The 16061-nt window shown below is 48.5% G+C and overlaps 2 protein-coding genes across 7 annotated transcripts in view; one reads left to right on the forward strand and one right to left on the reverse strand.

Annotated features, from left to right (window-relative positions):
- The window catches only part of TMEM53 (transmembrane protein 53), a 23886-nt gene extending 12311 nt beyond the window's left edge, over positions 1-11575 (reverse strand). For 3 of the 5 annotated variants that reach the window (XM_025380720.1, XM_025380706.1, XM_025380696.1), the window contains exon 1: positions 11299-11450. Coding sequence is in view for 4 of the 5 variants with exons in the window: in XM_025380706.1 (XP_025236491.1) it covers positions 11299-11359 (61 nt within the window). In the remaining variant the exon portion in view is untranslated. Of the gene's footprint in view, positions 1-10707; positions 11088-11298 lie in introns of those variants that run through there. The other 2 variants (XM_025380687.1, XM_025380712.1) reach the window with 2 other exon arrangements.
- Positions 11576-11689: 114 nt separating this feature from the next.
- Positions 11690-16061, forward strand: part of ARMH1 (armadillo-like helical domain containing 1) — a 53611-nt gene continuing 49239 nt past the window's right edge. The window contains exon 1 of one of the 2 annotated variants that reach the window (XM_025380673.1): positions 11690-11841. The gene's annotated coding sequence lies outside the window, so the exon portion shown is untranslated. The remainder of the gene's footprint in view (positions 11842-16061) is intronic. The other variant, XM_025380681.1, reaches the window with a different exon arrangement.

The raw sequence follows: 16061 nt of genomic DNA on the forward strand, positions 1-16061 counted from the left end.
TTTTTGAGACGGAGTCTCGCTCTGTCACCCAGGCTGGAGTGCAGTGGCCGGATCTCAGCTCACTGCAAGCTCCGCCTCCCGGGTTCACGCCATTCTCCTGCCTCAGCCTCCTGAGTAGCTGGGACTACAGGCGCCCGCCACCTCGCCCGGCTAGTTTTTTGTATTTTTTTTAGTAGAGACGGGGTTTCACCATGTTAGCCAGGATGGTCTCGATCTCCTGACCTCGTGATCCGCCCGTCTCAGCCTCCCAAAGTGCTGGGATTACAGGCTTGAGCCACCGCGCCCGGCTGAGAAACCTAATCTCTACTAAAAATACAAAAATTAGCCAGGCGTGGCGGCGCATGCCTGTAGTCCCAGCTACTCTGGAGGCTGAGGCAGGAGAATCACTTGAACCCGGTTGGGGGGAGGTTGCAGTGAGCCGAGATCACACCATTGTACTCCAGCTGGGCAACAAGAGCAAAACTCCATCTTTAAAAACAAAAACAAAAACAAAAAAAATTGCAATACTCTTATGAGCAAGAATTCTCATTTTACAGACAAAAACCTGAGGCACATAGGAAACGGCTTGCTCAAGGTCACATAACTAACAAGCAGTGAAGCTGAAATCCAAATCCAGGTTGTCTGACTCTAAAGACCAGCTTGTATCCACTACCCTAGCCAGCCCTTTAGCTAACAAAACCATCTCCATCACCTCAGCTCCAAACCTGCATACACGGCTGCCTCCTGTACATCAAGAGACCCCATAATGACCTCATCTGCCTGCTTCTCCCAGCCACAACTTCAATATATGCTGCATCATTTGGTCTTGCAACCACCCTAGGAGTTAGCTACTATTACTATCCCCATTTTACAGTTGAGAAAACTAAAACACAGAGAGGGGAAGTCCCTTTCCCCCAAAAGCACACAGCCAGGAAGCAGCAGAGCCAGCGCCCACTCTCCAAACCAGTGTGCTCTGCCGCCTCCACCACCGCGACCTTGTGCGTGCTCTCTGCTCTCCAGCCCACAATGCTGATGCTCCGTGTTCATGCTGTGCTAATGCCCATTCCACCTACAGAGTCAGCTCACTGCTTACTTCCAGGAAGCCTTCCTTGATGCCCTCCCCAACCCCTTCTCACCACCCCCCACCCCAAACCATCAGACTGAGAGAGCTGCCCCTCCTCTGTACTGTCACAGCACCCACCACCACACCAGTACACTTAACACACGCTGCACTGACAGTGTTCATCAGGAACAGGTGGAAGGCTACCATAAAATTCAACGCAAGAGATGCCGAAGGCCTGAACCAGAGCAGTGGAGAGACAGATAGGGAGGGGTAGAAATGACAGGGAGAAAACAGTCACAAGAAGTCTCAAAAACATGCAATCTTTGCCGGCACGGTGGCACAAGCCTATAATCCCAGCACTTTGGGAGGCTGAGGCAGGTGGATCACCTGAGGTCAGGAGTTCAGGACCAGCCTGACCAACATGGGGAGACCCCGTCTCTACTAAATACAAAAAATTAGATGGGCGTGGTGGCGAGCGCCTGTAATCCCAGCTACTCGGGAGGCTGAGGCAGAGAATCACTTGAACCCAGGAGGCGGAGGTTGCAGTGAGCAGAGATTGCGCCACTGCACTCCAGCCAGGGCAACAAGAGCAAAACTCCATCTCAGAAAAAAAAAAAAAAACCATGCAATCTTGGTAATTCCACTTATAAGAAAGAAAAATGTTAAATCATAGAGAAGTATTCAATAATACATTAAGCAGATCACAGATATAAATGTAAGAGCTGAAACTACAAAACCGTTAGAAGAGAACATAGGAGTAAATCTTTGGATTAGGTAGCAGTTTCATAGACATGCCACCAAAAGTATAAGGAACAAACAAACAAAAGAGATAAATTGAGACTTCATCAAAATAAAAACTTTTTACTTCAAAGGACATAATCCAAAAAAAAAGTGAAAAAAAGAAAAATCCCACAGCATGGAGAAAGTATTTGCAAATCATGTATCTTATAAGGAAGTAATATCCAGAATACAGAGAAAACTCTTAAAACTCAACAGCAAAAAGTAAACCCAACTCAAAAATGGGCAAAGGACCTGAATATATTACACAGGTCTTTCTCCAAATAAGATTTACAAGTGGCCAATAAGCACACGAAAAGACGCTCCACATCGGCCGGGCGCGGTGGCTCAAGCCTGTAATCCCAGCACTTTGGGAGGCCGAGATGGGCGGATCACGAGGTCAGGAGATCGAGACCATCCTGGCTAACACAGTGAAACCCCATCTCTACTAAAAAAATACAAAAAACTAGCCGGGCGACGTGGCGGGCGCCTGTAGTCCCAGCTACTCCGGAGGCTGAGGCAGGAGAATGGCGTAAACCCGGGAGGCGGAGGTTGCAGTGAGCTGAGATCCGGCCACTGCACTCCAGCCTGGGCGACAGAGCCAGACTCCGTCTCAAAAAAAAAAAAAAAAAAGATGCTCCACATCATAGCCATTAGGGAAACCAAAATCAAAACCACTATGAGGTATCTCTTTATACCCAGGATGGCTATAATTAAAAAGTCAGATAATAAACAAGTGTTGGTTGTGGATGAAACCAGGACCCTCACACACTGCTGGTGGGAATGCATAATGGTGCAGCCACTTTGGAAAACAGTACGGCAGATCCTCAAAAAAGTTAAATGTAGGGCCGGGCGCGGTGGCTCAAGCCTGTAATCCCAGCACTTTGGGAGGCCGAGACGGGTGGATCACGAGGTCAGGAGATCGAGACCATCCTGGCTAACATGGTGAAACCCCGTCTCTATTAAGAAATACAAAAAACTAGCCGGGCGAGGTGGCGGGCGTCTGTAGTCCCAGCTACTCGGGAGGCTGAGGCCGGAGAATGGCGTGAACCCGGGAGGCGGAGCTTGCAGTGAGCTGAGATCCGGCCACTGCACTCCAGCCCGGGCGACAGAGCAAGACTCCGTCTCAAAAAAAAAAAAAAAAAAAAAAAAAAGTTAAATGTAGAGTTACCACATGACCCCACAATTTCACTCCTAGGGATATATCCAAGAGAACTAAAAACATACATCCACATGAAAACTTGCCCATGAATGTTCATAGCAGTCATAATAACCAAAAGGTGGAAACATTTCTCCTACCATCTGTGAATAGATAAACAAAATGTGATACATTCATACAATTAAATACTATTCAGTCATAAAAAGGAATGAAGTACTAATACATGTGATAGCATGCATGAACCTTGAAAATCATTCTAAGTGAAAGAAGTCAGATACAAAGGGCCACATATTATATGACTTCATTTATATAAAATATCAAGAATAGGCAAATCCATAGAGAATGAAAGATTAGTGGTTGCCAAGGGCTGGGGGGAGGAGGGAATGGACAGTGACTACTAACAGGAATGGGGTTTCTTTTTCAGATGATGAAAATGTTTTGGAATTAGATGGCAGTGATACTCTTACAATTCTGTGAATATTCCAAAAGCCAGTGAATTGTACTTTTTTCTTTTTTTTTTTTTTGAGACAGGGTCTCGCTCTGTCACCCAGGCTGGAGTGCAGCAGTAAGATCATGGCTTACTACAGCCTCAACCTCCCAGGCTCAAGCGATCCTCCCACCACAGCCTCCTGAGTGGTAAGACTACAGGCACATGGTACCACGCCTGGCTAATTTTTTATTTTTTGTAGAGACAGGGTCTTACTATGCTGCCCACGCTGGTCTTGAACTCCTGGGCTCAAGCAATCCTCCCACCTTAGCCTCCCAAAGTACTGGGATTACAGGCATGAGCCACTGTGCCTGGCCAGAAGTGCACATTTTTAAAGGGTGGATTTTATGGTATATAAATTATTTCTCAATAATGCTATTATTTTTAAAAATAATAGTAATACATTAAATGAAAACACAAGTTATAAAGCAATATCATAACAGAATACCCCTATACACACACATACTACACAAACACACACTTTTTTTGTTGTTTTTGACAGTCTCACTCTGTCACCCAGGTTGGAGTGCAGTGGTGCGATCATGGCTCACTACAACCTCCGTCGTCCGGGTTCAAGCGATTCTCCTGCCTCAGCCTCCCTAGTAGCTGGGATTACAGGCGCCCACCATCACACCTGGCTAATTTTTGTAGTTTTAGTAGAAACAGGGTTTCACCATGTTGGCCAGGCTGGTCTCGAACTCCTGACTTCAGGTGATCTGCCTACCTCGGCCTCCCAAAGTGCTGGAATTACAGGCGTGAGTCACCGCGCCCAGCCACATATTTTTTTATGCATAGAAAAAAATACATCAAATATTAATAGCAATTATTTCTGGGATTAGAGGCAATTTCTTTTTCATGATTTTTTTCCTGTTTTCTAAAATCAGTATGTATAACTCCTGCAATGAGAGTTAAAATATTATCTCAAACAACAGGGCAGGTGGTCCAGCAGAGTCAAAAGCAGTTGGGAAGTCAAAAAGGCCAGGGATGCCCAGCAGCCCCTCAGCAATGCGGAAGGATTCTTTTCAACCCTCGCACTTCTCGAGTACCCCACAAAACAATTTAATCTCACAAGCTCCCTGTCCTCTAGAATTTCTCAACAAATAATACTGACACAGATAGTGTAAGAATTACAAATACATATATTGTACAACAGTTCAAGTCATAAAACTCAAGCACAAATTAGATTGTGTATATCCCAGGGGCATATGGGGAAGACAAAGGAAAGGGCTGATAAGGCTTAAGGGTCTGCTGCACAACATGTACTTTTCATTTGGAAGCCGGAATGAAAATAGAAACTATGTTATCTTTTCAAAATGCAAAAAAGCCGGGCACCGTGGCTCATGCCTGCAATGCCAGCACTTTGGGAGGCCGAGGCGGGCGGATCACGAGGTCAGGAGACCATCCTGGCGAACACTGTGAAATCCCGTCTCTACCAAAAATACAAAAAATTAGCCGGGCGAGGTGGCGGGTGCCTGTAGTCCCAGCTACTCCGGAGGCTGAGGCAGGAGAACGGCGTCAACTCGGGAGGCGGAGCTTGCAGTGAGCTGAGACTACGCCACTGCACTCCAGCCTGGGCGACAGAACAAGATTCCCTCTCAAAAATAAAATAAAAATAAAAATAAAATAAAATGCAAAAAATTAAAAGATTCTTAATTTTGGCCAGGCGCGGTGGCTCAAGCCTGTAATCCCAGCACTTTGGGAGGCCGAGGCGGGTGGATCACGAGGTCAGGAGATCGAGACTATCCTGGCTAACATGGTGAAACCCCGTCTCTACTAAAAAAATACAAAAAACTAGCCGGGCGTGGTGGCGGGCGCCTGTAGTCTCAGCTACTTGGGAGGCTGAGGCGGGAGAATGGCGTGAACCCGGGAGGCGGAGCTTGCAGTGAGCCGAGATCACGCCACTGCACTCCAGCCTGGGAGCACAGCGAGACTCCGTCTCAAAAAAAAAAAAAAAAAAAAAAAAAAAGATTCTTAATTTTCTCTACTGGGTATTTCTCTACCCAGAAATACTTTCTAGTGTCTCACAGTTCCTATATTTAAACCAAATTTTTTTTCTTCTTTGAGACAAGGTCTTTCTGTGTTGCCCAGGCTGGAGGGCAATGACACAGTCATGGCTCACTGCAGCCTCAACCTTTCAGGCTCAGGTAATCCTCTTACCTCAGCCTCCCAAGTAGCTGGGACTATAGGCAAGCACCACCATGCTCAGCTAATTTTTGTATTATTTTGCAGAGACAGGGTTTGGCCATGTTGCCCGGGCTGGTCTTAAACTCTTGGGCTCAAGCAATCCACCCTCCTCGGCCTCCCAAAGTGTTTGGAATTACAGGCGTGAGCCACTGTACCCAGCCAAATTACTTTATTTTTTATTTACTTTTTAAAAGAAGAGCAGAGCAGAGTAGCATAGTATCTAAGAGTACATACTGTACAAAATCATATCTCAGTTCAAATCTCTGCCTCTGCCACTTAATAACTATGACACGGACCTTAATCAAGTTCTCTAAGCGTCAATTTCCTTATCTGTGAAATGGGGATAATGATACAAAGAATTAAATAAGATAATAGCTATAGAGGGCTTAGCATGGTGCCTGGCAGAAGGAAAGAGTTCAATAAATTGAAATTATTATTACTTCACGAGTAATGCATACTCGCTGTAGAAAAAGTAGAAAATGAGTATCTAATAAAATTGGAATATTGTTTGTAATCTGCTTTCTTCCGTTCGGCAATATATTGTGAACATTTTTCCCTGTCAGTTTATATATTTCTACACCATTACTTTTAGTGGCTTCAGAGAGGCTATAGAATGTTTCATAATTTATGGTGACCAAATCTCCCATTATTGGATATGATGCTGTTTCCAATTTTTTGCTGTTATAAAAATACTTTAATGGACACTCCTTTCTTTGTGCATGTCCCTAATTGTTTCCTAGAAATGGCATCATATTCAGGCAGCCCCTCCTAATGGCAACTGAAATCTCGACAGGCACAAGCCCTGGAGTAAGGCTCTTAAGCTGAGATCTGGAATTACTTTGGGCAAGACACTTTACCTCCCCACGAGCGTCTGTTCTTCATCTGTAAAACAGGATTAAGGGTTCTCCCTACTTCACAAGGTGGTTATGAGGATTAATAAAATAATGAAAGGAGCTCCTGGTGGGCCTGGTATGTGGATAGAACATGGTTAACAGTGTAAGTACCACAGACACTCAGAGAGAAAGAGGCCTGCGAAGAGGCCTGGATCTCAAATCCAGGGTCTAGTACAGCACTGGCACCTGGCATAGAGCAGACACTTGGAAACCAAGACACTTGGTTCTTTTTTTTTTTTTTTTTGAGACAAAGTTTTGCTCTTGTTGCCCAGGCTGGAGTGCAATGGCACAATCTTGGCTCACCACAACCTCCGCCTCCCGGGTTCAAGCGATTCTCCTGCCTCAGCCTCCTGAGTAGCTGGGATTACAGGTACGCACCACCACACTTGGCTAATTTTTTATTTTTAGTAGAGACGGGGTTTCTCCATATGGGTCAGGCTGGTCTCCAACTCCTGATCTCAAGTGATCCGCCCACCTCGGCCTCCCAAGGTGCTGGGATTACAGGCGTGACCCACCACGCCTGGCCAGAAAGTGTTCTTATCTAGAGGTGAAAGAAAAGAGATAATGATTCCAAAAATAAACACAACTCCTCTGTATTTAAAAAAAAAAAAAAAAAGGTCTTTGGGGTCCTTGCAGACAAGCCAAGGATCAAATCCCAAATGACTTTGCCTGGGTCTTTGACGTCTGTCCGTCATGACAGTTCTTCAGGTTTTCATCTCATTCTCCACCCATAAAAGCACAGCGCAGCCTCCTGCCAGGCCCCTTTTCCCTCCAGCCACTTGCTGTCCCCCCTCAGGGCTTTACTTCTGGACTTTCTCCCATCTAAGTTCCAAGCAGACCTAACACTGCTTAGCTTCTGGATCAGCATGTTCAAGGTGGTATGGCCGTGGACTTGACTTCGGCACTTTCTGCTGCTCACCGGGGGTCTGTGAGCCCTCCTGAAGCTTCAGGTCCAGCTTGGGCTGCTCTTCTCCAGGAAGCCTCCCCACCACAGGGCCCACCATGGTGGTCCAGACCCTTTAGCACTGTTTCTTGGGTGCCCGTGACAACTTCCTGAGGGTTAAGATGATGTCTATATTTCTTTGATCTCAGTCAGTGGTGAGCAAAAAAGGCACACAGTAAAACCTGGGGAGCAAAAGTCCCCTCACGTCCGCTCTCTGTGATCCCCTTAAGACCTTCTGTTTAAGAGCAAAATGTTTGTCCCAGGCCCAGGCCCCAGCCCCATTAATTCTATGAATGAATTATGTTTTTATGTTTACTGAACATGAGAGCCACATGGTGCCTTTAGAAGGCTGCCGGCCTACGAGCAAGTCACAGAGGGGATCTAGGTGGGACTTGGCTGACCATTCTCTGGATGGGAGGAGGGGTGGCACGGCCTGGGCCTGGGATGTCAGAGCAGCTCTGGCTTGGGCCTACGGTGCTGCCAAGTGATTCCATTCAGCTCACTTGGCACCTCATCCCTCCCAGGCCCCGGTGACAGTGAGTGAAGCCATCAAAAACACGACAACAGGAAAATATAGTGCTTATGGGAGCCCCAGGAGAGACCCTTTCCAAATGAAATGAAGTAAGAGAGGGTATTGAGAGTGAGGGGATCACTGGCCTGGGAAAAAGAGATGGGTCAAAGCACCAGCTTTAGCAAAGGCCTGGGCAGACGACCATCAGCATGGGCAGCCATAGGTACTGGCTGGTAGGATTCCCAGCAGGAGGATTTTGGGCTGCCAAGCCTGACCTACAAGACCCAGGGCTCTGAATGACCCCAGATCTGCAGCTGCCTTCCAGCTAGCTAATGTGCCAGCATCAGCTTCTCTGTCAGCTCACAGCAGTGATGGGCTCTGTGGTTTTGATTTTCAAATACAGGGGAAAAGTAATTTCAGGCCAGGTGCAGTGGCTCATACCTGTAATCGTAGCACTTTGGGAGGCTGCGATAGGAGGACTGCTTGAGCCCAGGAGTTTCAAACCGGTCTGGGCAACCTAGTAAGACTCTGTCTCCATATATGAAAATGAAAAAATTTTTTAAACTGAAAAAAAAAAAAAGTTTTTAAAGGCTGGGCACAGTGGCTCACGCCTGTAATCCCAGCACTTTGGGAGGCTGAGGCGGGTGGATCACCTGAGGTCAGGAGTTCAAGACCAGCCTAACCAATATGGTGAAACCCCTGTCTCTACTAAAACTACAAAAAGTAGCCAGGCGGGGTGGCGTGTGCCTGTAGTCCCAGCTACTTGGGAGGCTGAGACAGGAGAATTGCTTGAACCTGGGAGGCAGAGGTTGCAGTGAGCTGAGATCGCGCCACTGCACTCCAGCCTGGGTGACAGAGGGAGACTCATCTCAAAAACAAAAAAAGTTTTTAAAAAGTAATTTCAGAAATGAAATATGACTGTCCTACACACTTCTCCACCATTAAACAGTAATTGCAAAAGACAGACGATCTCTGGGTTCCAAAAGACTGTCACTCTATGAGGCCATGTTGGCCTGGAGGGAAGCTCTACAGATAGGAAGCAAACGGATTCAGGGGACCACAGTGTCGTGATCTCCTTCTGAGGGGTTTGACAACCTCTAGCTCACCTCTGGAGCATGCACTGTGAGAGGCAAGGACGATGAATTAAAGCCAGTCAGGAGGAGCAATATGGAGAAGAAACAACTGAAGGCCTTGGAAGTGTTTCTCTTGGAGGAAATGTGAAGGCACAAAGCCATCCTCTTGAAGAGAGGAAGCGAGATTCCTTGCTCTGTATCGTTCCCACCACAATGCTCTAGCCCTGCAGTCAGCACATCATTTTGAAACCACATGCTTATAAATTCACTCCCCTCCCCAAAACCTCAGCTCCTTGGGTGTGTGAGCCACTTCTGAGGCGCCAACAACAATCCCACGGCCAGGACACAGCAAATGCTGAACTGAGAGCGGAAATGACAGGAAGGCCTACTGTGGCTCAAGAAAGGGAAGTGCTTTCTAACAATCCCAGCTGCCTCCAACAGGCTACGATGTTTGGGCAGAAGCATCCCCTCAGGGAACGATCGGCTAGCAGTGGAACACACTCATGCCAACAGAGGGATGCAGGACAAAACAGTCCCTGAGATTTCTTCCAGTTCTAAGACCCAGCCTCCTGGAACAGCAAAGGGAGACATAGGATCGCGCCACTGCACTCCGACCTGGGTGACAGGGCAGACTCCATCTCTAAAAAAAAAAAAAGAAAGGGGGACGGAGGGGGAACCATAGGGGAAGCAATGCAATGGCAGCACCCGCACTGTACCAGGGACACACATCCAAACGCTACCTCGTAACCCTTGCAATCCCATGAGGAGGCAGGCACCAGTGCTGTTCCCATTTCACGGTGGAGGAATCTGAGGCTCGAGGAGGTTCAGTAACTTGCCAAAGACACATAACTAGTAGGACGTGGAGCTGAAATGCGAACCAGGACCACCAGGCTGCCCTCCTGGCTGTGCAGAAGGCAGCTCCAGCCCTTCGCTGCCGAAAGTGTTCCAAAGGAAATAATATTAACTGACTTCATGGCTTGTTGACGCCAAAACATGTCCGAAGTATTTTTACATCTATAAACCCAAAAGTGCTAAGCCAACAGCTCCAGCTCTAGGGGAAAACAGCTGGTCTGGGGCCATCTGTTCTGTGGGAGCCTAAGGGCTGCCCTCTCCTAGACTCTAACCAAAGAACATGAGATGCTACAGGAGGGGTCTGGGAAGGTCTGAAGGAGTTAAATTTTATGGAGAGCAGAGCATAAAATCAAACCTTTGCATTAGGAAGATCACTGTGGTAGCAATTTAAGAGGCTGGGCTGCAGGCAGTCAGACAGGAGGCGTGAAGGCGATGCTGGACTAATGCAAGTGAGGGATACGCTGGCCTCAGGCTGATCATACTTTAAGGCCCTTCTGCCAGAATTCCCAGAGAGACCAAACTTTCCACTCTCTGGGCCCCTATCTACTCACACTGTCATGGACGCGGGCCTGCTGTCAAGCCTACTAATTTTGTGGAGCCTCCTACATGTCTTTCTTTAACGTAAGGAGAGAAACAATGCTGATGGTAAATGCCAATTACTGAACTCACTCCATGCCAGGCCCTTTACACAATCTCCAGATGGCCCCAACAGCCCTGTGAGGAAGGTTACTATCCCTATCCCTGTTTTGCAGAGGAGGAAACTGAAGTTTAGAGAAGGTAGCTTACCAAAGGTCATCCAGCTCCTAAAGAAAGGAGTCAGGATTTCTATCGAGTTCTACCTGACGGCAGAGACTGCACTGTTAACCACTGCCAAGAAGAGTGGAGAAGGACGGCTAAGGGTTCTGAGTCCCGGGCTTCTGCGAGGACCGGTGACCCCGCGAGGCTCCCCTTCCACGCCTTCGGGAAAATAATAAGTGATATCCCCAGCCACAACCGCCGAAGAAAGGCTAGATGTGGGAAGCCCAATCCCAAACAAAGGAATCAGAAGGGATCCAGCTTTCGGCAGCCTTCAGCTATGATAAGCGATTAAAGGGTATGGACCTGAGCACCCCGGACAGGAAAGACAAAAAAAAGGGGTCCCAAGCGAGCAGCTGACTCGGGGCAGAGGCGGGGCTCGCCAGGGAGGAACACTCTGGGGCGGGGCTTACGAGGGGCGGGGCTCTCCGAGCCTCTCTAAGTCTAGGACCTGCCGGACCCTATGAGGGGGCGGCTTGCGGGAGGGCGGGGCCGCATGAGGGGCGGGGCTACAGCTGCGCTCGCAACCCACGGATTCATGAGGTCACCTCCCCGCGCCCGGACCCAACCCTCATTCCATACTCTGGCTCCAGCAGGGTTGATCTGGGATCTCGATGGTGTAGTCCAGCTCTGCCGAGGCCATGGTGAAGGCGCCGGCCCCGAGCACGGGCCTCCAGCCGGAACTCTAGCTTGCGCACCCTTGCCTCACCCGGGCGCCTCCTGGGCGCCGCCCAATCACCACACACCTCCCCCGACACGGCCCAATCCCTGCGCCGCGCTCTGTGACCTCCCGCCTTAGCAACCACCAAGTCTCTTCCAGAGCCTCTCGCCTCACCCCACTAGCTCGGCCCTAGCAACCGTGCCCCGCCCCTGTTACTGGCCCGCAGCCATTGGCTAACTCGCTTGATCTGGATCAGGTATTGGTCAGCCGGGGCGCCGGTCAGGAAAAGTCCGCACCCTCTTATGTAGGTGAGAGGAGGCTGGAGACTTGCTGTATTCTGGGAATGGGCAGGGTCGCTCGTCCGAACAGAGTCCTGTCCTACGCGGCGGAAGCGTGTGCCCTTTGACTTGCATCGTCTAGCTACCTCTGCCATCCTCTACCAGCCGCAGCTCCGAGGGCTGGAGGTAGAAAAACGTACAAAACGGCCTAGAGGGCGCGTGCCGACCCAACCTCCACCCAGTGGGGTCGAGGCATATTCTGGATGGATGGATGGATGGATGGATGGATGGATGGATGGATGGGTGGGAGGCAGTCTTCAGTTGATGACTTCAGAGAATGCCCTGTTGATAGGATCCACCGAGGAGCTGGGAGTGCAACTTTCTTGCATTTATCTATATTTACATACTATGTGCCAGAGACTGGGTGGGCTAAATAAGGTTCCTTAGGCCCTAGTGAGGATCAAGCTTTGGCCCTCTCTCTCCCATGTCTTAACGAGAGAGGGAGAGAAACCATGCACGAAGCAACTCTGATTCTGCATGTGAGATAAATACTACAGAAGAGTAAGGATTTGAGGAGCTCATAATCAGAGAAGGGGCATTTCTGGCAGTGTGATTGGCTCTTGAGCTGGGTCTTGAAAGACTTTTAGAGATAGGGAGGGGGAAAGACTCTGTATGCCAGGCGCGGTGGCTCAAACTCGTAATCCCAGCACTTTGGAAGCCCAAGACGGGAGAATGGTTTGAAGGAGTTCAAGACCAGCCTGGGCAACATAGTGAGACCTTCATCTCTACAAAATAAAAATTTTTTTAAATTAGCCAGGCATGGTAGCTCATGCCTGAAGTCCCAGCTACTTGGAAAGCTGAGGTGGGAGGATCACTTGAGTCGGGGAGGTCAAAGCTGCAGTGAGCCATGATTGTGCCACTGCACTCCTGCTTGTGTGACAGAGTGAGACCCTGTCTCAAAAAACAAAACAAAGAGTCCGGTGTGGTGGCTCACGCCTGTAATCCCAGCACTTTGGGAGGCTGAGGTGGGCAGATCACTTCAGGTCAGGAGTTCAAGACCAGCCTGGCCAACATGGCAAAACCCCATCTCTACTAAAAATACAAAAATTAGCCAGGCATGGTGGTGGGCACCTGTAATCCCAGCTACTTGGGAGGCTGAGGCAGGAGAATGGCTTGAACCCGGGAGATAGAGGTGGCAGTGAGCCGAGATTGCGCCACTGCACTCCAGCCTGGGTGACGGAGTGAGACTCCATCTCAAAAACAAAAAAAGACTCCCTTCAGGAGCTCAAAGAGGTGAATGTGCTAGAAATTACATGAAGCATACCCTAGCCAGGCTAGAGACTCATGTGAGGGGAACCTTGGAAAAATAGACCCAGATCCTGGAGAGTCTTTGATGCCAAGCTCAGCTTTGTGCTTACAGGTAGATCTTGCTGATGGTAAAAATTTTCCAATGCATTTTACACCCATGAGCACAAGGGCTTAGACTTTATCATTAAGACAGCAGGGAGTCATTGCAGGGCTTTAAGCAGGGGAGTAACAATCAGATTTGTGTCTAGAAAGATTAGTGCAGGGGGCCAGGCAAGGTGGCTCATGCCTGCAATCCCACCACTTTGGGAGGCCAAGGCAGGCAGATCACCTGAGGTCAGGAGTTTGAGACCAGCCTGGCCAACATGGCAAACCCTCGTCTCTACTGAAAATACAAAAATTACCTGGACATGGTGGCGGGTGCCTGTAATCCCAGCTACTCGGGAGGCTGAAGCAGGAGAATCGCTTGAATCCGGGAGGCGGTGGTTGCAGTGAGCCAAAATCGCACCACTGCGCTCCAGCCTGGGCAACAGACCAAGACTCCCTCTCAAAAAAAAGAAAGATTAGTGCAAGAACTGGATTGGGGATTGGGAGAAGGAGGGAGACCAGTTAGGAGGTTGTTTCAGTAGTGGGGAAGGATTATGGTAGCATAAAGCATGGAGTGGCAGCTGAAATGGAAAGGGGCAGAATGAATTCCTTAGACACCTACAGCAAGAAAAAACTGGACTTGGTTACTGATTGGGTATGGGGAAGTAAGGGAGATGAAGGATGACTTCTAGATTCCTGGTTTGGGCAAACAGGAAGGAGAGGAAGCAGGGTTTTTAGGAGAGCGTCAGCTCTGGGCATGGTGAGCTTGAGGTGCCAATGGAACATCCAAGTGGAGGTATCCAGAAGGCCATTGGATATGCCTAACTGGAGTTCGCCAGATAAGTCTAACTGGAAGTTGCAATGTGGGAGTCTTTGGGGCCTTATAGATGCCAGCCACACCAATAGATTTGTTGAGCTTGCCCAGGGAGTAAGTGTAGAGTCGGAAGAGACCTAGGACAGAACCCTGAGAAACACCCAAGTTTTGAGGGTCTGGCAAAGGAAGAGGAACCTGCAAAGGTAATCAAGATGAAGTGTCCAAAATGGTAAGAAGATCAGTAGTAGAATGTGGTGTTTCAGAAGCCAAGGAAGGAAAATGTTGAAGGCTTATGACTAATCAAGTAAAATGAGGCCTGAAAGAATCCACTGGATGTAGAAACAAGGAAGTTGTTGGTGACCTTTGCAAGTACAGTTTCAGTGGAGTGATGGGAGCAGAGGTCAAATTACAGCGGTTTGAGAGGCAGATGGGATTGAGGAAGTGAAGATTCATGTAAGATACATTTTCAGAAAGCTTGGCTATTTAGAAGAAAAAAGAAGGCAATAGCCAGAAGGAAACGCAGGTTTTTATTTGGATGGGAGAAACGTTGGTGTAGATCCAGCAAGAGGGGAAAAGGTAAAATTATAAGGGAAAGAAGATAACTGAGAATAGTGCCCCTGAAAAAAAGGCTTCACCAAAGTGTTGGTGAAGAAATTCACTTAGAAGGGTGGAGGAATATTTGTTTTGTGGCAGAAGGGAAGCATTATGTTGAGGTTAATTGGTAGGTTTAGTGACAGGAAGTTGAGGGAATTCTTCTTTGATGGTTTCCATTTTCTCTGTCATATAAGAACATGATATCAGCCAGTGAGAGTGGGATTGGAGATAGTGTGCGAGATTGAAAAGAGCAGAGAAAGATTGAAATATCAGCAGTGGAGAGTGGCAGTGAGATGACTAAGGTAGCAAACAGATTTCTGGGCAGTTATGATGGCCCTGTTGAGGTTAGTGACCGTCAATTTTCAAGAGCAGCGGTCTGCAAGGTTGTGTAATATGCATTTTTCCCTCAACAACATTCAGCCACCTAGTGGTGGGTACAGAGAGATTAGTTTAATCGATCTAGGTTTGAGTTTTACCGGGCGGATAGATGGAAGGACAAAGGACAAGGAAGTTGAAGATTGTGGTAAAACAGTGATTGAAATGAAGGACCTTAGTATCTAAACTGGATAGGAGAGTGAAAAAGAATGTGTGGACTAGAGGTCCCAGTGAAGTCAGAGAATCCGTATCTGAGATCATTGAATGAGAAAGTTGTGATCAGAAAGTGGAAGAATGAAGTTTGAGTAGTTTCCGGTGATGACAAGGTCCAGGGTGTGGCCGTGGGAGTCAGGGGCCAAAGTGGAGTACAGGAGACACTCAGGATGCTGACGTGGCCACTGAACTCCCCCTGGATGATAGGAAGACTTGAGGGGAGGGAAGGGAAGAGGATGCCTGTGAGCTAGGTACCAGTCTTTGATGGGTAGAGCAAGTTTTTGTGGAGTCTCTAGGTGACAGCATGAGGAGGGGCAAAGGCTGAGACAGCTAAATGGTATGACCCTTGAAGTAGTAAGGGCTTTTACAAGAAGGAGGTGGAATAAGGAACTGAGTTGGGCTTTGGCAAGGAGACATGAGGCCCCCTCCTAACCGTGAAATCCTGGGGGTGTAAGAGTCTAAACAGCTTCTACCAGGAGGGCCTTGCAGAAGGGGAGCCCTGGGGTAGGGCCAGCTTTGGATGCAGGCTGGAGGTGGGCGGGTGACTGGAGAGGCTGAGAAGGGAGGAGACTTAGCTGATTGGGAAGAAGGGTTTTCAAGAGCAGAGTAAAAAGGTTGGGAAGGGAAGGAAGGCTGGGAAATGGGTCAAGGAAGATGAAGCATAGAGCAATGAAGGGGCGAGGAGAATGTGGTTGACCTCGCCAGTTACATGTTGTGGAGAGAGGATGAGAGATGATGAAGGTCTGTGGAGCGGGGTTGGAGGCAGAAGTGAGTCTGGGGAGAAGAAGAGTGGGGGCTGTGGGTAGGGATGAAGCAAGTGGGGAGAAGATGAAGGCAGAGGATTTCATAGGAAGGAGATGGGGAGTTCCTGTGGGGAGAGGATGGAGAAAATGGACAGATGTGGGGAAAATATGGGGGCAGATTGGAGTCTACCAGGAAGTGATGGGTAGCAGGGGTAGGGGTGTCTGTCAGGGTATGAGTGGGGAGCAGAAGAGGGTCCGTGAGAAGGAAGTGACAA

Source organism: Theropithecus gelada, chromosome 1 (genome assembly GCF_003255815.1).
Source record: "Theropithecus gelada isolate Dixy chromosome 1, Tgel_1.0, whole genome shotgun sequence".
In the NCBI taxonomy this organism is placed as follows: Eukaryota; Metazoa; Chordata; class Mammalia; order Primates; family Cercopithecidae; genus Theropithecus; species Theropithecus gelada.